Here is a 22,126-nt window from a genome sequence, read left to right on the forward strand (position 1 = left end):
ATATATATATATACATACAGGGTGGGGAAGCAAAGCTTGGAGAGTAATAAATAATTCACCAAATTGTTTATTTTACAACAACCAGCAAACTGACATAAATATAATTTTAACACAAGTTTGTAGGGGAATAAAGAGACAATTTATTCAATATGTCCGCCTTCGTTGTCCACTACAGCCTTTACACGCCGCCTGAAGGCATCACACCTCTTCATGATGAAGTACTCAGACATGCTTCATGGTGAAGTACTCTTGCCCCAGGACTTGCTTAAGTCGATCAACACTTGGATGCGAAGTTTTGTTGGTAGAGTGCTCCAATTTGCACCATACGGCATAGTCCATGGAGTTCGAGTCAGGGTTGGAAGAAGGCCAGACGTTGGCAGGCTAAAAGTCACCGAAGTTGTCTTCACAGAATTTCTGCACTTGCTTCGCCGTATGAGCAGGAACACCATCTTGGGTCCACACACATTTACCGTTGTAGTAGTTAGACTTCAGCCAAGACAAAATCTTATACTTCAGGACCTTATAATAAACTTCAGCCCCGACCTTTTCCCCAGATTTGAAAAAACGGAGAGGCATCTTTTTTTCCGTCAGACGTCACGACTCCAAGTACCATGACTTGAGCTGGGTGCTTGGTCCTAAAGACGCCCTTTCCTCCAGAAGGTGACTTAGCAATATATCGATCATTGTGACGGTTTAGAATAGCATCGACGGTAAAGATTTTGTCATCGGAAAAGATTTTAACGGTTTGTTCATTGTGCTTCAGGTATCGCAACACTTTTTTGGCCCTTTTATTGCATGGGTCAATATGTGTCTCGGGGTCCTCACGTATGACCCCAACTGTAAATCAGTGTGTACAGCATTTCTGATGGCCTTTGGACCAACTTCATGCCCATGGACAGTTTTCTCATGGATGCTGTTCAGTCTTTCGAAATTTTGGCTTTGAGACATTTAAGAAATGCATTATTCCGTTTTTTTTTAATTTATGCCTCCACTTCCTAGCTTTCCCATATTCAGCATTCGGTTCTAAACGTTGTAGACAGTGTCCCGACAGTCTCAGCAATACGTCTAATTGCAACCCGCCACGAAAGCAAATCTGCAATGCGTTGTCTCTTGGCTTCTTGAACGGACATGCTAGATTATATGACTGGAAATGCTGCTTAAATTAAAGTCTATATATTTAGTCTGTCTTCAGAAAACCGGGAACTCCAGAAATCCGGACCACTTCCGGTTCTAAGCTTGCCGGATGTTCGGTCTGGTTCTGTGTTTCTCATTTCAGTAGGCGAAGCAGCAACTTCGGGTTTACTCTCGTCTCGAAAGTCAAACAAACAAACAAACAAGCATTTGAAGTCAAGTCCTTGCACATTTTAGCTGTTCCCTGTACCATATTCCTGTTTTACAGTTCTTCTATTTGTCCGCTTGGGGTTTGTTTGTTTTTTTAGATATTCAAACTGGTTTTCGTGTTTGCAAAGTTCTTTGGACGCCCGTTTCACGTTCGGACGGTTGTTGCTTGTTGTCGGCGGTCTCTGGTCACAAGGAAGATGTCTGCAAACAGCATTGAGGATGAAAGCAGCGATTTTGTTGGCGCCTACAGAATAGGCATCAAAAGACCGCTACATTTTGTTTTTAAAATTGCTAACAGAAAAGACAGTCTCCATTTTTTCCATCGCATTCTTGGAATGAAGGTAAGTTAGTAGTAATTGATTGTTGTTTTGCTCCCACCCCGGGTGAGTCCTAAATTGGGCCGTTCATACTATGGTCATTTCTGTGTTTATAAGCTACTAGCATACCCGTGTCGTTAAAAATGCCGACAGTTTTATTAATGTAGGAAAATGGCACATAACACGATGGGAAAAACCATTAATAAATGTCAACAATCTAACAAATATATGTACATACACAGAATTGAAGCACTTGAAGAATTAGATACGATTGTAATGTCTCAGTTGATAATATCGCACACACAATGTATATTTGTACACACACACACACACACACACACACATATATATATCAGTATACATACATCTGGAAATATTTCAGTTTCCATCTACCTAATCTACTCACAAGGCTTTGGTCAGCCCTACAATATAATAAAAGACTATATATATATATATATATATATATACACACACACACATACATATATGCATATATATATATATATATATATATATATATATATATATATATATATATGTATGTATATATATATATACACACATTTATTTATAGACATCATCTCCCCTCTCATTCTCTTTATATATATATATATATATATATATATATATAGAGAGAGAGAGAGAGAGAGAGAGAGAGAGTGTATCATTATGATTTATTCTTCAGCAGACTCATGCAATATATCCTCCTCCTCATCATTTAACATCTGCCTTCCATGTTGGCATGGGTTGAATGGCTTGACAGGAGCTAGCCAGGCAGAAGACTGCACCAGACTTCTGTGTCTCTGCAGTGAGTCAAACTACCTTGTAGAAGAATTTTTAGTTCGTATGATTGAACAGTTATCTAATCAAAACCTTTCCAACCATGACTATCCTGTTTTTTTGTGTCACTTGAACTACATTGTCCAACATACCTCTTCACTCCTTAAAACTGTAGGATTTTACTTAAAAGAGATTTAGCTGCTATTTCTTGCAGGTAGAGGCCCCTCATAATTCTTGCTGTTTTTCTCCTAAATTAGACTTTTTTTTTCTTTTTTTTGCTTCTGGCACAGTGTATCTAAAAGTACATTACTGAAAATGTAAAAAACACCACTCAAGTGTGATTGTTTCCAGTGCCGCCTGACTGGCTCCTGTGCCAGTGGCATGTAAAAAGCACCATTCAAGCATGGTCAATGCCAGTGCCACTTGGCTGGGTTCTCATTCCTAAGGTATTTTCCTGATGTTATTATTATTATTATTCAGGTCACTACCTGGAATCAAACTCGGAATCTTGGGGTTAGTAACCCGTGGTCTTAACTAATACGCCATATGCCCATGGGCAATTAGGGCTTATAAATCTAATATTTTCCTATCCTTCTTTAATACCAGTTCCCATATGCTATTCATATCTGCACTCAGTCTGCTTAGGAGGTTGTTGTGTCCTAGCATATGTGCTGCTTCTTTTAGTTTTCCTATTTTCCAGTGGTGTTCTCTGTCTATTATTTTAACTTCATCCCACAGGGCAAGATGGTCTCCGTTTTTCCATACACGATCAGCTATACCCAATTTATCAACATCTCCTTGTGTCACAGCTTTGCGATGTTCCTCTACCCTTATTTTGAGGAGGGGGCAGCATGTTAAACGTTGTGTTAACAACAAACAAGATGTGGACAAATATCCATCAAATGGAAATAACGTACATAATTCCTCGTCTCTCAAATATAGAACTGTTTTAAACATATAATCCTGTTAGCTTTCATTTGTATCAACTGAGGACACAAAACTTGTTTTAATCAGAAGTGCTGATTAATCTTGTTTCCCCCTTATCAGATCTTTTCCAGGCAGCAAACTACTTCATTTACAGGAAGTTTTTTTTTTGTTTTGTTTTTCATCTTTTATTACTTTTAAAAACAAAAACAAAAAAACATTTTGGTGGTGGTGGTGGTTGGAGAGGGAGGTCTTAATTGCAAAGTGGAGAAACTGATTCTCTTCCCTCTCTCTCAATTTTAATGTAGTTTGTTAATACTTTTAGTATGGCATTTATTAGAAGTTTTACCTTCTAAAAATTAAAATTTTTAAACTGTGACCCGGGTTGAGCTGCTACTTTTCCCACTTCGGGAGGTCACAGTTCAGGTACTACAGACATCTGAGCCAACTGGCAGGAGACTTAGGGGTAGTCCTAGAGCGAGATGGTTGAATAATATCCATAGTCTCAGTTGGTCATGTTTGAGAGAACCCAGCCAGAACGTGTAATGGTGGTTGTTTCTGATAGGACCCTATAGAAGAAGCACGTAAGGACTCCTATTCTTGTGATGGGCAGGAGACCTAGGGGCAGGCCAAGAATGAGATGGTTGGGTAATATCCATAGTCTCAGTTGGTCATGTTCCAGAATGAGGGTTGCTCCTGATAGGGTCCTATGGAGGAGGAAGGTTCATGAGGGCTCTACCTCCATGACCAATAAAGAAACCCTGGTGTAGACCAAGAAAGAGATGGTTGGATAATATCTGTCTCAGTTGGTCATGCTTGGGAATCCAGCTAAAAAGTGTAATGATGATTGCTTCTGATAGAACCCTAAGAAGGGGGTGCTTGAGGACTCTACCCTTACAACTGGCAGGAGACCTAGGGATAGGCCAAGAATGAGATGGTTGGATAATGCCCTTAGTCTCAGTTGGTCACACTTGGGCATCCAATCAGAAAGTGTAATGACACTTGCTTTTGATAGAACCCTATGGAAAAGATATTGAGGACTCTACCCTCACACAGGCAGGAGATCTAGGGGCAGCCTGAGAATGAAATGGTTGGATAATATACAAATAATCAGTTGGTAACACACCCAGAAAGTGTAATGAGGGTTGCTTCTGATAGGACCCTATAGAGGAGGTACCTGAGGTCCCTGCTCACATGACTCTCCTAGGAATAGTGGGCAGGGAAGATGGATGGATGGTACCACTACATGTAGCTTAATATGGTAATCCTGAGACTACTCAATAAAGGTTGACCTAGGGTTAAACAACAACCTCCCCCCCACCTCACTACCTCTCTCAGAAAATGTCATCTCCTTTGTAATGTAAGCAAATACTTAGTGTACATTGTAGAGTTTATCAATAATTATTGATTTCCAATATCAGCAAAAGGTCACGCAATTTGAGGGGGGTTTTTTTGTAGTTGATTATAGTGATACCAGCTCTTGGCTGGGACTGCATTTTATTAACATCCGAAGGATAAAATTACAGTTGACCTTAACATATCTTCTGCAGTCAGTGTTGTTGTTGTTGTAACATTACCTGTGCTCACCTCAGCATTACAAATCTTTGTGTCAGGTTTTCCCATCTCGTGTGTGAGTTTTCTGTCTGTTCCTTTATTGCTTCTTTTTAAATTTTGGAACTTAGAAATATTTGGGCCAGACATGGCTGACGTAACCCTTTAGCATTCAGATTATTCTGTAACATGCAATGCTTATTGATTCACATTGTTTTGAATTAATCATGCATTGTCTTGTAGCTTTGAATTCCGATGATGTGATTGTTTAATTTTAGAATGACATTGTAAGGTAGGTGTGAGTGGCCAAATCTGGCAAGTTTGGACATAAAACAGGTAGAATATCTGGGCCAGATATGGCCAGCTAAACCCATTAGCATTCAGTTTACTCTATCAAATGTAATGCTTCTTAATCCACTTTGTTTTGAGTTAATCCTGTATTATCTCATAGCTTTGAGATTTCGGTGATGTGAGTCTTTTACTCTTTTACTTGTTTCAGTCATTTGACTGCGGCCATGCTGGGGCACTGCCTTTTTTAGTCGAGTAAATCGACCCCAAGACTTATTCTTTGTAAGCCTAGTACTTATTCTATCGGTCTCTTTTTGCCGAACCGCTAAGTTACGGGGACATAAACACACCAGCCTCAGTTGTCAAGCGAAGTTGGGGGGACAAACACAGACACACAAACATATACATATATACGATGGGCTTCTTTCAGTTTCCATCTACCAAATCCACTCACAAGGCTTTGGTCGGCCCGAGGCTATAGTAGAAGACACTTGCCCAGAACTATGTGGCTGGTAAGCAAGCTACTTACTACACAGCCACCCCTGCACCTGATTGTTCGTTTTTAGAATGACATTGTGAGGTAGGTGTGAGAGGTTGCATCTAGCTAGTTTGAACATAAAACTGGTAGAAAATTTGGGCCAGATACTAAAGGGTTAAGTGTCAAGTCTCTCCAAAACTGTAATTTAATAAATTACATATTTATGGATTTCTAAAATTGAAGACTCGTTAATTATTCTTATCACAGGTGCTTCCAGCAGGTTCTCATTCACAATGACAATTCATTTCTTGGTAGTAAAATTCACCCCTACCCCCCCTCCACTTGAGATTCAGTTTGTTCACCTGCAGTTGTCACCTTCTCACTTGACAGCAATAAATACTTCTCTTCCACCCTACGAAATGACAGCTGACATCTTCGCCCCCCCCCTCCTACCACCACCACCACCGCCACTTCATTACGCAGCACCTGCTATCACCAGAAGATTTTACACACCTAGACATAGACTGGCACTTGTACGGCTCACACACACACACACACACGTACTCATGGATACACATAAACACATGCATAGGCATGTACTTACATACACGTACATACACATCTCATTCATTCATTATTCAGCTGTTTGCTTTAAAACATATTGACAAATTTTTATTTGTTTTTCCTTCTTCCCCCTCTTGAACCTTTCATTGCCATCTCATCTGCACCTTTTTCTTCTCTTTCTTTCTTTCTTTCTTATTTGTTTGTGTGTACCTATGTCTGTTTATATAACTTGGTGTGTGTGTGTATATATGTATATATATATATTAGATAATAAAATGTATGGTATACATCTGGTATACCGGTAAATCACGTTCATTTTCACAGTGTTTGTTGGGTGTTTGGTTTATGAGAGAGACAGAAAATGGAAAATACAATAATGTTTATTGATCACTACAATTGTTTCGAGCCATCTAGCATCGACCCCCTCGCGAGTGGGATACTGAACAACTGGCTTAGGAGCATATGTCGGTGTAGATGTGTCTCTTTAGGGGATTATAAGATATATCTCATCGAAATAACGACTGTTCTGCAAGTTTTCTTCTAAGTATGTGTATACAAAAGTAGCAAATTAAGGAATACAGCTTCATTATTATAGAAGATCAATAAAAATAAGATGTAAAAAAAAACATACTCAATACAGCAAAAAAAAATGCATTAAATATAACTTGGCCGATGTGGATATATAAAAACCCTTGCTTAGGTTGTATGGTGCACGTACACTTGCTTGTACACACTTACATGAAGCTATAAGCATACGTACACACATGGTTAGGGGCACATACACTCACACAGTGAATTAAATAGATATTTTGTGTTTATAAGAATGGGGAGGTTACAGTTAATTGAGCCATTCTGTGAGGTAAATTATGGTTATTAATTGGTTAATGATTACTCTTACTCAAATTCTTTCTCATTGCATAATTTACAAATAAACAAGATATATGACCAAAGCCTTGTGAGTGGATTTGGTAGATGGAAACTGAAAGAAGCCTGTCACATATATATATATATATATGTTTGTCACCCCCACCATCTCAATACATGATACATTATAACGGAATTAAAACTATATAACAGCTAGAATTGTATCAGTATTACTTATTTTATTGTGTTTATGTATATATGAGGGGGTGTTTAAAAGTTCCTGGCTTTCAGTAAAACAAAATGCAGGAGGATCAGTTAATTGTCATTATATTCAGCTTATTCCCCTTTCAGATATTCACACATTTATTGCAAGGGTCCTTCAGTTTTTCTAATCCCTGTAAAATAACTTGGAAGGTTGGATCTCCAAACAGGCCTTTCGTGGTACCCTTTAATACCAAGAACTTTTCAGAATTCCATTATGTGTGTGTGTATATATATATATATGCACACACACACACACACACACACACACACACACACACACACACATACATGCATATATACACACACACAAGAGGGTGCTGAAAAGTCCCTGGCTTTGGGTAAAAGAAAATACAGGAGGATCAATTAATAATGGTTTTATTCAACATATTCCCCTCTCAGATTCACACACTTATTGCAGTGGCCCTTCAGTTTTTCTAAACCCTGTAAAAGAACTCAGAAGGTTGGGCCTCCAACCAGGCCTTTTGCGATACCTTTAAAGCCAGGAACTTTTCAGCCTCCACCTCCCCATTGTGGTGTGTGTATATATATATATATATATAATATATATATATATACACACACACACACACACACACACACACACACACATTCATTCTTGGTGTGCTTAATTTCAGGTGTTGCGTCATGAAGAATTTGTAGAAGGATGTAAAGCGTATTGTAATGGGTAACTATCAACTATTTTTTTATTTATGTGTCTCTGCATCCACTTATACCCTTAATCTAATCCTCTGACACAATCACTTGTAACACAGGATGTGACAGGGTGGACCCTTTCTAATTACTGTTACAGTTCAGCTAACGGACTTCCACATTGTTTCCGTCAACCCCTTTTTCACTTATAAAGGTATTAGATTGACCTGAGGCTATGATAAATTATGTGCGCTGAAGATGTCTCTTAATGGAATTGAACCTGGGGCCTCGTGATTCTGAAGTTTATCTATTAACCATCTTATCAAACCTGTCTGCACATACATAATTTTGAGCAGAGGCTTACCTATGAATCTTTTTTCTATCTTTTACTTGTTTCAATCATTAGACCGTGGCCAAGTTGGAGCACTGCCTTAAAGAATTTTTAGTCAAAGCAATCAACACAAGAACATTTCTTTCTCTTTTAAGCCTGATGCTTATTCTATTGATCTCTCTTGCTGAACCACTATGTTAGGGGGACATAAACACACCAACATCGGTTGTCAAGCAATGGGGAGAGACGAACACAGACACAAAGACACATGTTTGTGTGGTTCTCTGTGTATTTATTCCTATGTATCAATCCCCCTCCCTATGGCAATTACAATGCAATCTATTCAGTGCACTTAATCTGTTAGAAATAGTAGTCAAATCTCCCACAAATAACAACCTACCACCTAAAAAAAAAGAACAAACAAACAATAAAAAACATATCAGCTAATCCAATTCCTGATGCAATTTCTCCCAAAGTCTGCTGGCCAAGGCTAAACGTTTCACAGCAGTAGACCATCAACTTTGCTTGTCAAGCCATCCACCTCATCTACTTAAAATTCCTGTAATGTCAACTTTTGTTCTGTTATAGAACATTAAAATATAGCCGTTACATTGTCGTGTGGGTGTCAGTATTCTGATGTCCCATTGTAGAGCCTAGACTGTCCTTTTGTAAACAATGCACGTGTCTTATTGGTGGGCATGGCTCAGTGATCAGCACATCAGGCTCACAATCATGAGGTAGTGAGTTCGATTCTTGGACTGGGCTGTGTGATGTGTTCTTGAGCAAGACACTCTATTTCACATTGCTCCAGTTCACTCAGCTGTAGAAATGAGTTGCAACATCACTGGAGCCATGCTGTATCGGCCTCTTTGCCTTTTCCTTGGATAACATCAGTGGTGTGGAGATGGGAGGCTGGTCTTCCATAAACAACCTTGTGCCAAGGAGGGTAACTTTCTAGGTGCATTCCCATGGTCATTCATGACCGAAAGGGGGTCTTTACACTTACTTGTCCTATTCTAGGACTCAGCACTGTCCTGTTGTAGCCCCTAAACTGTCTTGTAAGCCCTACATTAGTCATGGGCAACTCTGCAGCCCACAGGACTTTCTGAATGGCATACCAAACTTAAAAAGCACCCAGCACACACTGTAAAGTGGTTGGCACTTGGAAGGGCATTCAGCCTTAGAAGCCAAGCCAAATCTGCTATCACCCTCTTTGGTCAAACTGTCCAGTGCATGTCACCCTGGAAAATGGATGTTAAAGGAGGGTGATGACGATGATGATGATGATGTTTTAATTAGTGTGTCCTGCCTAATAATGGATATCTCATGTGGCCGACTTATAAGGAAAGGTTACCCGTGCCTGCCCCACACTCTCCTAATGTAGGCCCTGCACTCTCCTATTGAGGGTCCTACACCATCCCATTTCTGGACCCTATACTGTCCTAACATAGACCCTACACATTTCTATTGCAGCCCTTATGATGGCAGGTGGAGCAAAACTATGATTGGTTATGGCAGTGAGGACAATCACTTTGTAATGGAATTGACTTACAACTATAATATTGGTTCTTACCATCATGGAAATGATTTCTGGGTAAGTATCCTGATTCCTTGGTTGCTTTTTGTTTTGCTACTGGGAATCGTTTGACCCTTTTTGCTCAAAGGGTTTCTTGGTTTCTTCATATTTTGGCAATAACTCTTTTACTTGTTTCAGTCATTTGACTGTGGCCATGCTGGAGCACTGCCTTTAGTCGAGCAAATCGACCCCAGGACTTATTCTTTGGAAGCCTAGTACTTATTCTATCGGTCTCTTTTGCCGAACCACTAAGTTACGGGAACATAAACACACCACCATCAGTTGTCAAGCGATGTTGAGGGGACAAACACACACACACACATACATACGATGGGCTTCTTTCAGTTTCCGTCTACCAAATCCACTCACAAGGCTTTGGTTGGCCTGAGGCTATAGTAGAAGACACTTGCCTAAGGTGCCACTCAGTGGGACTGAACCCGGAACCATGTGGTTGGTAAGCAAGCTACTTACCACACAGCCACTCCTGCACCTAATGTAGGCCCTAATAAAAGGAAAAAGTAATAGCAAAACTATTTTCAACTTATAAGGTGTTTGTGTGTGTGAGAGAATGAGAGAGAGAGATAAAGAGAGGGTAATGACTGGCTTTCTATCCTGGGTCAGATGTGTATGTGTAGTGGGCCAAATTGTGGTGCCGCATGGCTTAGTGGTTAGGGTGTTGGACTCATGATTGTAAGATTATGGTTTCGATTCTGGGACTGAGCGACATGTTGTAGTCTTGAGCAAAACACTTCATTTCATATTGCTCCAGTCCACTCAGCTAGCCAAACTGAGTAACCCTGCGATGGACCGGTGTCCTGTCCAAGTGGGGAAATTATATGCCATGAAACCAGGAAACTTGCCCTTATGAGTCAGCATGACTCAAGAATGTAACTTTACTGGGCCAAATTCTCTGTAGTAGTTGGTTTTGGCTCACCAGATTTTGAACCAAAATCTCACCTAATGTTGCCTTTGCCTCTCCTCTACCCAGCCCAGTCATAGAAAGCAGGTAATGAAAACCCTTGGCATTGCTATAAGTGTTAGAAATACAGCCAGTTACAATCACCCTTGGCTATTTTCCACAGGGATATCTCTGTAAGACACCATGGACCCATATCTGAAAAATAACCGTCTGTGGTGCCAGCTTGGACAAGATCTTAATTTTTATAGAAGACCAGACTAGCAGTTACTCCTTTATGCTAATGATCTCCAAAGAAAAGACAAGGGCCAATTCAACTTGGGGCCAGTATTGTCATGGGAGCTGCTGTCAGAAGGTAAAAAATTAGAATGTTTACTGCAAGGCATCTCACCTAAGGTTCTGACAATTCTGTCAGACCCTGGCCTTAGACTGCTGGTACTTTATCTATAGACCAGTGGCACTTTATCTGTCAGCAGATAGTACTTTATGCTGGATGGTGGTACTTTATCTGTTGGATGGCAGTACTTCATTTGTTGGCTGGTGGTAATTTCTCTGTTAGGTGATTGTACTCTATGTGTTGACTGGTTGTACTCTGTGTCGGCTGGTTGTACTCTGTCGGCTGGTAGCATTGGACCGACCAAAGCCTTGTGAGTGGATTTGGTAGACAGAAACTGAAAAGAAGCCCGTCTTGTGTGTGTGTGTGTGTGTCTGTGTTTGTCTCCCCACCATTGATTGACAACCAATGTTAGTGTGTTTGCGTCCCTGTAACTTAACGGTTCAGCAAAAGAGACTGATAAAGTAAGTACCAGGCTTACAAAGAATAAGTCCTGCGGTTGATTTTCTTTGACTAAAAGACGGTGCTCCAGCATGGCTACAGTCAAATGCCTGAAACAAATAAAAGGATTAAAAAAAACGTACACTTCTCCACACAAAGCTATCTAAATATAACTTTATATCTCACCATTTGTTTGTGTAACCTCCCTCAGGGCATTACCATCTTCTCCAACACCATCATGGACAATGTCCGCAAGAACAAATACAGCTTCACTGAAGAAGATGGTGGCTTTGTCTTAAAATCACCCGATGGTTATAAGTTCCTCATCATGGAAAATAAAAGTGAAGGGGGTAAGTAGCTTGAATTAATGTTTTTTTTTATATGGGAGGAGGGTAGGGGATAGGTATGGCTGTGTGGTTAGCAAGTCTGCTTTGCAATCCCATGGCTTTGGGTTCAGTCCTCCATGACTCTTTGGGAAAGTGTTTTTCTACCAGAGACTTGAGTTGACCACAGTCTTACAAGTGAAATTGGATTTTTCTTTTCTGAGCGCCCCTCCTACTGACCTTTTTTCTTTCCTTCGTTTCTGTCTCTCAATGTTTCCCCACTTTCTCTGTCTGATATCCCCCTTCACTCATCATTCCTTCAGTGTCTGGTTTCCCCTGCCCTTTCTCTTTGATTTCCACCCCCGCAACCCCTTCTCACCGTTCCCCCTCTCCCTGATGCCTTAATCACCTCACATACAAATAATCTTATCTCTTTTCCAGATCCTGTCAAGAAAGTAACGCTATGTGTCTCAGACCTTGTTCGCTCTATTGGTAAGCACACCTCATTTTATATTTTGTTCTATCGAATGTATGATTATTTATTCACATTGTTCTGAATTATGCATTATCGCCTAGCTAAGATTTCGATGATGCAATTGTCTATTTTTAGAATAATGTTGTAGGGTATGTGTGAGAGGCCAGATCTGATCAGTTTGAATACAAAAAAGGTTGACTGTTTTGGGCCAGATGTGATAGGTTTAAATGTTAAAGGATTGATCAGCATTGCCTTAAGTTGGCAAGGAAGCCTCTATGTGGTGGCTTAATCTACTTGACATAGTAGTCAAATCTCCCTCAATCACTTACTATACTCTTAGGAAAAAATGGCCACATTGAATTTCAGGTCATAAGTTCTTTGCACACAGGAAATAGATGGTGTGGTTATGTTTGGAATGCTTTTAATTAGAATCTGAATACCTTTAATTTGTTCTATCAGGACTGTTGTTGGTGTTGTTGCTGGCACTCCATCGATTACAACGTCGAGGGTTCCAGTTGATCTGATCAACGGAACAGCCTGCTCGTGAAATTAACGTGCAGGTGGCTGAGCACTCCACAGACACGTGTACCCTTAACGTAGTTCTCGGGGATATTCAGTGTGACAATGCTGACCCTTTGAATTACTGGCACAACAGAAACAGGAAGTAAGAGTGAGAGAAAGTTGTGGTGGAAGAGTACAGCAGGGTTCGCCACCATCCCCTTCTGGAGCCTTGTGGAGCTTTTAGGTGTTTTTGCTCAATAAACATACGTAAGCTCGCAAAGAATGATGCCAGTATGCTCCGTTGGATGTGTAATGTCAATGTGAATACCCGTCAGAGTGTAAGTATCTTGAGAGAAAAGCTGAACATTAGAAGCATCAGTTGTGGTGTGCAAGAGAGACGATTGCGCTGGTATGGACATGTGGTGAGAATGGATGAGGATAGCTGCGTGAAAAAGTGCCACACCCTAACAGTTGAGGGAACCCGTGGAAGAGGTAGGCCCAGGAAGACCTGGGCTGAGGTGGTGAGGCAAGACCTTCGTACATTGGGCCTCACCGAGGTGATGACTACTGACCGAGACCTTTGGAAATGTGCTGTGCGTGAGAAGACCCGGCAAGCCAAGTAAGATCGTTGCCAGTGCCCCTGGACTGGTTCTTGTGCGGGTGGCACATGAGATGCACCATTTTGAGCGTGGCCGTTGCCAGTACCGCCTGACTGGCTCCCGTAGGATTTTCGAGCGAGATCGTTGCCAGTGCCCCTGGACTGGCTTGTGCGGGTGGCACATAAAAGACACCATTTCGAGCGTGGCCGTTTTCGTGCGGGTGACATGTAAAAGCACCCACTACACTCTCTGAGTGGTTGGTGTTAGGAAGGGCATCCAGCTGTAGAAACTCTGCCAAATTAGACTGGAGCCTGGTGTTGCCATCCGGTTTCACCAGTCCTCAGTCAAATCGTCCAACCCATGCTAGCATGGAAAGCGGACGTTAAATGATGATAATGATGATGATGAAACACTCACAACGCCCGGTCTGGGAATCGAAACTGCGATCCTATGACTGCAAGTCTGCTGCCCTAACCACTGGGCCATTGCGCCTCCTCTCTATCAGGACTAACCTGCAGCTAAACAGCATCATAACCTATCCTTAAAATAACAACAAACTTCTTGAATTTGTTTTGTCTTGAAGTAAATACAGAAATTTGTCGTCCCCCACTTCACCCTGCCTCCTTCCTCATCACCGTCTCCCCTCTTTGTTTGACAGATTTCTGGAGTCGACTCGTTGGCATGGCAGTTTATTGTCAGTCTGAGAAGAAAGCAGAGTTAGGCTTTGACGACACATACGTAAGTTGTCTCTCTTTTTGTCTATTCAGGATGAACCAAAAGTAGGTAAACAGTAGGTTGAATAGGGTTTCCGTGAAGGTTATCATTATAACCTGCATCGATAAAATTTTCAGTGCTTTTGTATTGTATTACTATATACAATAAATATATAATAATTGTTTATTAAAATTTCATTGCATTAATAAGTAATCTCAAAATAAATATCATTTACTGTCCACGTACTTTTGGTTCAGCCTGTGTGTGTGTGTGTGTGTGTGTGTGTGTGCTCAAAATAAAGAGTAGATAGACAGCTGGCAACTGATGAAGGGTCGTTCTCTGTTATTTGTCCTGCTTCCCATTTTTTGGGCAAGTGTCTTCTACTATACCCTGGGCCCACCAAAGCCTTGTGAGTGGATTTGGTTGACAGAAACTGAAAGAAGCCCATTATATATATGTATATGCATGTGTATATATATACACACATATATGTGTCTGTGTGGTGGTGGTGGTGGTGGTGGTGGTGGGGGTGCTATCTCTGCCTGGAATTTGAACTGCTTCCAAGGGGCTCCTTTTTCTCTTTTGCTCTGGATGAACTCTCTGTAGACTATGGCCTTTAGCATTCTTCATTTTTCCACGTGTGACATGGTTTGCATATCTGAACTGTCTGAGCAGCAACATGGGTTCAGTACCTGATGTGTTGATTTGCCAGAGGACTTCATTGTTGGTGATGTGTTCCATCCATGAAATATCCATGACAGATTGAAGTCATTGCTGGTGGAACCATTCCAGTGGCCTATACGACACCCAAATTTCTGACTCCTTAAACAAGAATAGTGATAACTGCTTTGTAAATTTTGCACTAATCATACATTCACTCTTGCACCTGCCCCTTGATCACTAATTGATGTAACATGATGTTACTACGAAATGAAGGTGAAGGTCACTCGTTCATTCTAACAACTGTACAATTATGACTAAACGATGTAATATGCTGCTGTTATTACTAGGCTGAAGGTGAAGGTCATCCATACACAGCCCTGCATGCCGCGCTAGCTGGTTGGTGTATTGTTTTAGCTTTTTAACATTTAAACAGGCCATATGTGGCTCAACCATTTTACATATTTTACGTTAAAACTGGTCAGATCTGGCCACTCACACCCACCCTACAATATCATTTTAATAAAAATAATTGAAATCTCAAAACTATTAAATACTGCATGATTAATTCAAAACTTTGAATAAATAAGGATTATATTTAACAGAGTAATCTGAACCCATTAATGAATGTAGTTTGATTTATCATTCTGCAATTTATTACAACTAATTAGAACCAATTAAATGTTTAGCATTTAAACTGCCCATATCCAGCCAAATGTCTTGATTGTGTGACTGTTAAGAAGTCCATCAAACATCCTTCCAAAGTTTCTACAGTGATGATTATCTCCTCTCTGTATTTTTTCTTCTCTAGTGTAACCTGGAACTTATAGAGATAGCAGAACCGTTTGACCGTGGCACCGCTTATGGCAGAATCGCCTTTGCTGTACCACGGCAAGAGGTAAGTCTTGTTGGTATTTCCTTTCTGTTATAATCCCAACCCTGTTGAAAGAAGTTCTTGGTCATATCTAAATGTTGAAGATGAGTTACTGTTGATCAGCCATGGGTGACCTGCAGCCCACGGGACGTTCTGAATCATCCTTTAACGTCTGCCTTCCCTGCTGGCATGGGTTGGATGGTTTACAGGAGCTGACCAGGGAGAAGCTTGCACCAGACTTCTGTGTCTGTTTTGGCATGGTTTTTACAGCTGGATGCCCCCTTCCTAACACCAACCACCCCCACAGAGTGGACTGGGTGCTTTTTACATGGCACCAGCACAGGTGAGGTCAGTTTTGGCATGGTGTTCTACAGCTGGATGCCCTTCTAAATGCCAACCAGTGTGGATGGCACCACCATGGGTAGGGTCACCAAGTAACTTGCAAGACAAGGAATTGTGAGAGGGGAGGGGGCATTGGAAGAGGGGATCTTGTGTCAAATGACGAAAGGTTCAAGTGTGACTGAGAGACAGAAACAGGTGTCTTGCTATAAAGGTGGAACATGGTTACCTGACCGAGAGAGGGAGAGAGTGGTAACGAGAAAGACACCTAATAAAAAAAATAACCTTGAATTTTTTGTAATAGTGCTGCACACCTGATGAAGAGCCATGTCTAATGCAATCTGTTTCTCGAGAAAGTTTGCTCGTGTGTTGTAGATTCATTAATTCGTTCACCAAGACACGTGTCATCTCCAGCCAGGGGGACAGCCTTGCCACCCCTGTCTCTTGACTCCTTCCAGTACCGTCCATTTGTTAATGGTCTCTGGTCTGTGAATTTTCTTTACTTGCTTATTTGAGGTGGCTGGACGGGAAAGAAATACAAGACGCTCGAGGGTGGAGGCTGTGGTGGATAGGTGTGGGCATTGAGGGTGATAGCAGATAAGTCAGGTGTTAACGACGGAGACACACACGATGGGCTTCTTTCAATTTCCTCCTACAAAATCCACTCATAGGGCTACAGTAGAACACATTTGCCCAAGGTGCCATGCAGTGAGATTGAACCCAAGAAAACATTGTTGAGAAGCAAGCTTCTCAATCACATAACCATACCTGTACCTATTGTTTTATTTTGATTGTTTTCTTTCTATTGTTCAGCTTTCAATCATTCAAAGAACTTTGGAGGAGGAACACGAAACTATCCTTACTCCTCTATTGGCGCTAGACACTCCTGGGAAAGCCACTGTGGAAGTTGTTATTTGTGCTGATCCTGTAAGTAATCTTGCTTAAAATAATATTTTTTTTTTACATGACCCCTGCAGGCGTTCCATTCCCTTCTTAGAGCTTAGATGGCAGCAAGTTGGTGGCAGTCATTAGAGCATCGGATATAATGCTTTGCAATATTCCTTCTGCATGAGAGTGGGGGTGTTTCCTATTCATATATATATATAATGCAAAATCTGAAACGTATTTAATGCTTTCAAAACAAGCACAAACTAGGCCTGTCCTGACTTCATTTATGTGGATCCTCTAACAAGGACTTAGGGCAGTTTGTTCTATTTGGCTCATGTTGAAAATTCTGGTACTGTGCATTACTTCTAAGCAAAACACTATATTCTCTTTTCCTCTCGTTGCTCACCTATTCTTCTACTTCCTCCCTTTACCACTCTCTCTCTTCCCTTTACACCGGCATGGTCACATGCTTCCGGTCAATAATCCTTTTCTTCCTTGGCTATCGCCGAGCAAACGCACAAACTACTTCGTCCCTTTCAAGTTCGTGCTTCACAGCGTTCATACACACATAATTTTTCTCGTCTGGCCGTAAAGCCTTTTCTGTTTGTTTTCCTGTCTTGTTTTTTGTCCGCCACTACATTCCTCCATGGCTCGATTTAATTTGCGTATACAAATTTAATCTGCGGTCCATGGGATGAGCCGTTTTAACGATGCGTCCTGCCCGAAGCTCGTCGAAACGCCGGTGTTAAAACGTGGGTAGCTGATGAAGTAGAATGTTCTCTATGTGGCTCGTGTGTTTTCTCGTTTACGTTTGTTTGCAATGTCCTGTACCCAGATATGCACCTATACATACAGGTGGATGTCAGTATGCACATACCTGTACGTATATATGCATATACTCATTTACTATTTGTTTTTATATATATATGTATATATATTCTTTTGTTTCAGTCATTAGACTGAGGCCATGTTGGGGCACCACCTAGAAAAATTTTTTATCAAATGTACTGACTCCAGTACTCGTCTTTTTTTAAAGACTAGTACTTACTCTATCAGTCCGTTTTGCTGAACTGCTAAGTTATGGGGGACATAACACACCAGCACCGGTTGTCAAACAGTGGCAGGGAGACAAACATAGACACAAAGACAATCGCTGACCAACTACACTTATATATTTTTTTTCTCTCCTTGTTTCTTTCTGTTGAAGAGCGTAGGCTCGAAACGTTAAAGACTTTCTCTATTCCCGAGCGTGATACTAATACATCCATTTGTTGTCTACACCACCTGTGTTCGTCTGTTGTTTTTTCGTGAATTCTACCATATACATGTATACGATGGGCTTCTTTCAGTTTCTATCTACCAAATCCACTCACAAGGCTTTGGTGGGCCCAGGGTATAGTAGAAGACACCTGTCCAAAGTACCATGTGGATGGGAAGCAAGCGTCTTACCACACAGCCATGCCTATCCATTCTCTACCATATGCTGAACCAGCATGGCAGAGTAGGCTTCGCAAACCAGTTTGACCTCAAGCTCAAATTCAAAGCCTCCGCATCAGACCATGGTTGATGGAGAGAACATGCTGAGGCCTTCATCCTGCAGTGGACTGAACATGGGCAATTCAAGCCAATGTACACACAGGCACACTTAAATAGACGGATAAATATATAGTTCAATACTTCAGTTACAAACTCTTTTCCTACTAAAAAGGAATTAAGAAATGTGGCAATGGGCCTAACCTGAAGAAATCCTTATTTGAAGTAGTCTTGAAGGGCTGAGATGAATTCCTTTTGTGAGAAATGGTTTATGTTTTCTTGTACTTTGTGTTGCAGGACCATCATGAAATCTGTTTTGTTGGAGATGAAGCATTTAAGGAGCTCTCAAGAATAGACACCAATGCTCCTTCTCTCCTGGCCAAGGTAAGCAAATTGGACAATTTGTTCTACTCTAGTCATTGTTACCGAATGAAAGATGCGCAGGCTGTGTGGTAAGTAGCCACAGACACAGGAGTAGCTGTGTGGTAAGTAGCTTGCTTACCAACCACTGTGTGGCACCTTGGGCAAGTGTCTTCAACTATAGCCTCAGGCCGACCAAAGCCTTGTGAGTGGATTTGGTAGACGGAAACTGAAAGAAGCCCATCGTATATATGTATATGTATATTTGTGTGTTTGTTCCCCCAACATCGCTTGACAACCGATGCTGGTGTGTTTATGTCCCTGTAACTTAGCGGTTCAGCAAAATAAACCGATAGAATAAGTACTGGGCTTACAAAGAATAAGTCCCAGGGTCGATTTGCTCGACTAAAGGCGGTGCTCCAGCATGGCCACAGTCAAATGACTGAAACAAGTAAAAGAGTATATCACTGTCGTTGTTCAATACTCACTCTTTGACGCTCGCATGGGGTGAATGGAGTTTGTTGAGGCAGAATTTTTACAGTTGGGTGCTCTTCCTGTCACCAAATTATGAAATTGTTTCCAAGCAGGGTAAGTACTTCCTCATAGTAGGACATGTTCTCATGGAAGACTGGAGGCAGGCACTATTTGCATGTGAACGTTTGTTTATGTATGTGCCTCTCTGTCTTGATAATGTGTGATTCTTATAAATGAAGGTCATTCATTTCTGGTATTTTGTTAAGTTTGGGCTAGCAGGGAAATATCACCCCCTGGCCACATAGAAAGCCTGCTTCAATAAACTCCATCTGACCCATGTTAGTTAGTTGGCATTCCTTTGCTTACGACGTCGAGGGTTCCAGCTGATCCGACCAACGGAACAGCCTGCTCGTGAAATTAACGTGCAAGTGGCTGAGCACTCCACAGACACGTGTACCCTTAATATAGTTCTCGGGGATATTCAGCGTGACACAGCGTGACAAGGCTGACCCTTTGAATTACAGGCACAACAGAAACAGGAAGTAAGAGTGAGAGAAAGTTGTGGTGGAAGAGTACAGCAGGGTTCGCCACCATCCCCTGCCGGAGCCTCGTGGAGCTTTTAGGTGTTTTCGCTCAATAAACACTCACAACGCCCGGTCTGGGAATCGAAACTGCGATCCTATGACCGTGAGTCCGCTACCCTAACCAGAGGGCCATTGCGCCTCCACCTGACCCATGTAAACGTGGAAAAAATGAATGCTAAAACGATGTTGACAGTATGTGTGTGGCATATGCATGTGTCCGTATACATGTGTATAACATTTCTGATTTCCTCTCATTCTTTCTGCAGGCAATAGAAGGAGATAAAAGTGAAGAATGGTTTGAAAAGAAAGGACAAAGTAAGTTCGAAGGCTAAGAGAACAAACTGAAGACTGACTGAAGTTTTTTTTTTTGTTTACATGAAGTATTTGTAACAGGACACAATTGATTAATTTTTATTATTATCATCCATTTGGGTTTGATGTAACTGACTGATCCCATTTCATAAACATGGAAGGCGTGAACAGTCAGCTACACAATCAAGCCTACTTATAATATTTTCTTGTGTAGGTAGAAGACCCCAAATTTGGGAGGGATGTTTCATTATATTGACCCCAGAAAGATGAAAAAAAAGCAAAGTAGATCTCAGTTATGTCCCTTTACGTTCTTCAAACCCAGCTGGTGGTTGACTAGGATCTAATCAAAATTACTAGCCTTGTGTCTAAATTAGAAATTATTATTATTATTATTATTATTATTATGGCAGCAGCAAGCTGGCAGAATTGTTAGCATGGTGGGCAAAATGCTCAGCAAGCATTTCATCGTCCTTTATATTCCGAGTTCAAATTCTGCAAAGGTCCATTTTTGCCTTTTGTCCTTTTGGGGTTGATAAAATAAGTACCAGTTGAGCATTGGGGGTTGATGCAATTGACTTAGCTCCCCACTAAAATGCTGGCTTTGAGCCAAAATTTGAAATCAATAATTGTTATTATTGAGGTTTAAGGTGGTGAGCTGGCAGAATCGTTAGCAGGCCAGGCAAAATGCTCAGCTGCATTTCACCCATCTTTACGTTCTGAGTTCAAATCCCACTGAGGTTAACTTTGCCTTTCATCCCTTCAGGGGTCAATAAAATGAGTACCAGTTAAACACGGGGAGGGGGGGTGTCAGTGTAATCAACTAGCCATTCCCTTCTATCCCCCCACAAAAATTTCAGTCCTTCTGCCCATAGTAAAAAGAATTATTATTATAGCAGAATCAGTTGATTGACAAACTAATTTGCAAATTTTTTTTTGTAACTTTTGAATTTAATTCATTTTAAGGCACACCTGTCGTCCATGTTAATATTTTGTGAAGGGGTTTGGCAAAAAAAAAAAAAAAAAAAGGACTAAGCCATCTTGCATTTGAGATTGAAGAGATTTTTTTTTTAAATTTGAATAAAGTTTTTGGGTAGGATAAACATTTTTAATTATTTTTATATATACTCAACATTTTTTTTTTTAAGGGTAAAGGATATGTGTGCTTTAAAAAGGGAAAATCTATATGAAACTAAAAGAAACCAAATTTTTATTTTATTCTATGGAACTTTCAAAACAAATTTCTCATTTTGGGGAGGTTGAGATAGAGGTAAAGAAGGATTCCTTTCACCATAACATAGAAAATAGTGGCCACTTTCTCCCAACCAAGAAACCCTTGACATAAAACGACAGTTTTGTCTTGTGTATCACGTTATGTTTCTCTCTCATCTATGTATTATATACGAAACACATCCCCCTTTTTTTTTTTTTTAAACAATTAGAGTAACTTGGGTCTTACGGAAATTTTATATCCCTCAGAATGTATGAAACAAGGTCCAATTAAAAGTCTGAAAAACAAGCATGGATGTTTAAAACAAATTCATGAAAATGCTTTAGACAAGCAAAGAATTACAGGGAACCCCCTTTGCCTGTCCCCTGTATCACATGATACACAGAAAATATTTCCCCAGCCTCCATACATCATATATATTGATACACATTCCTAATTTCAGAGTAACTTGGGACATATGAAAGGAAAGCATATATTTAACTCAGAACCTATGAAACAAGGGCATGGATGTTTGGGGCAAACTTATGAAAATGCTTTGGAGACAAAGAGTTAAATATCTGATTTTAGGGTCCTGGGCTTAGCTCTATCCAGTCAACAAGACTCTGATTTACAAAAGAATTGTAAGAAATAGTGGAACACTTC

At 40.7% G+C, this 22,126-nt stretch overlaps 1 protein-coding gene across 1 annotated transcript; it reads left to right on the forward strand.

Annotated features, from left to right (window-relative positions):
* Positions 1–1,260: 1,260 nt before the first annotated feature.
* On the forward strand, positions 1,261–21,356 carry LOC106873020 (glyoxalase domain-containing protein 4). Its single transcript, XM_014920221.3, has 10 exons — positions 1,261–1,682; positions 8,007–8,056; positions 9,827–9,947; positions 11,832–11,970; positions 12,385–12,435; positions 14,177–14,256; positions 15,704–15,790; positions 16,919–17,032; positions 18,824–18,910; positions 20,211–21,356. Exons 1-10 carry the CDS (start codon positions 1,539–1,541, stop codon positions 20,274–20,276), a joined length of 939 nt encoding a protein of 312 aa, XP_014775707.1. The 5' UTR covers positions 1,261–1,538; the 3' UTR covers positions 20,277–21,356.
* The last annotated feature ends 770 nt before the right edge of the window (positions 21,357–22,126 follow it).

The sequence above is a fragment of the Octopus bimaculoides genome, chromosome 24 (genome assembly GCF_046866305.1).
Source record: "Octopus bimaculoides isolate indiv1 chromosome 24, ASM4686630v1, whole genome shotgun sequence".
In the NCBI taxonomy this organism is placed as follows: Eukaryota; Metazoa; Mollusca; class Cephalopoda; order Octopoda; family Octopodidae; genus Octopus; species Octopus bimaculoides.

Excerpts from the sequence above, each read along its gene's own strand:
- LOC106873020 (XM_014920221.3), top strand. The coding sequence starts at position 1,539 with ATGTCTGCAAACAGCATTGAGGATGAAAGCAGCGATTTTGTTGGCGCC. Across the intron at positions 1,683-8,006 it reads ATCGCATTCTTGGAATGAAG|GTGTTGCGTCATGAAGAATT; the intron begins GTAAGTTAGTAG and ends GCTTAATTTCAG. Across the intron at positions 14,257-15,703 it reads TAGGCTTTGACGACACATAC|TGTAACCTGGAACTTATAGA; the intron begins GTAAGTTGTCTC and ends TTTCTTCTCTAG.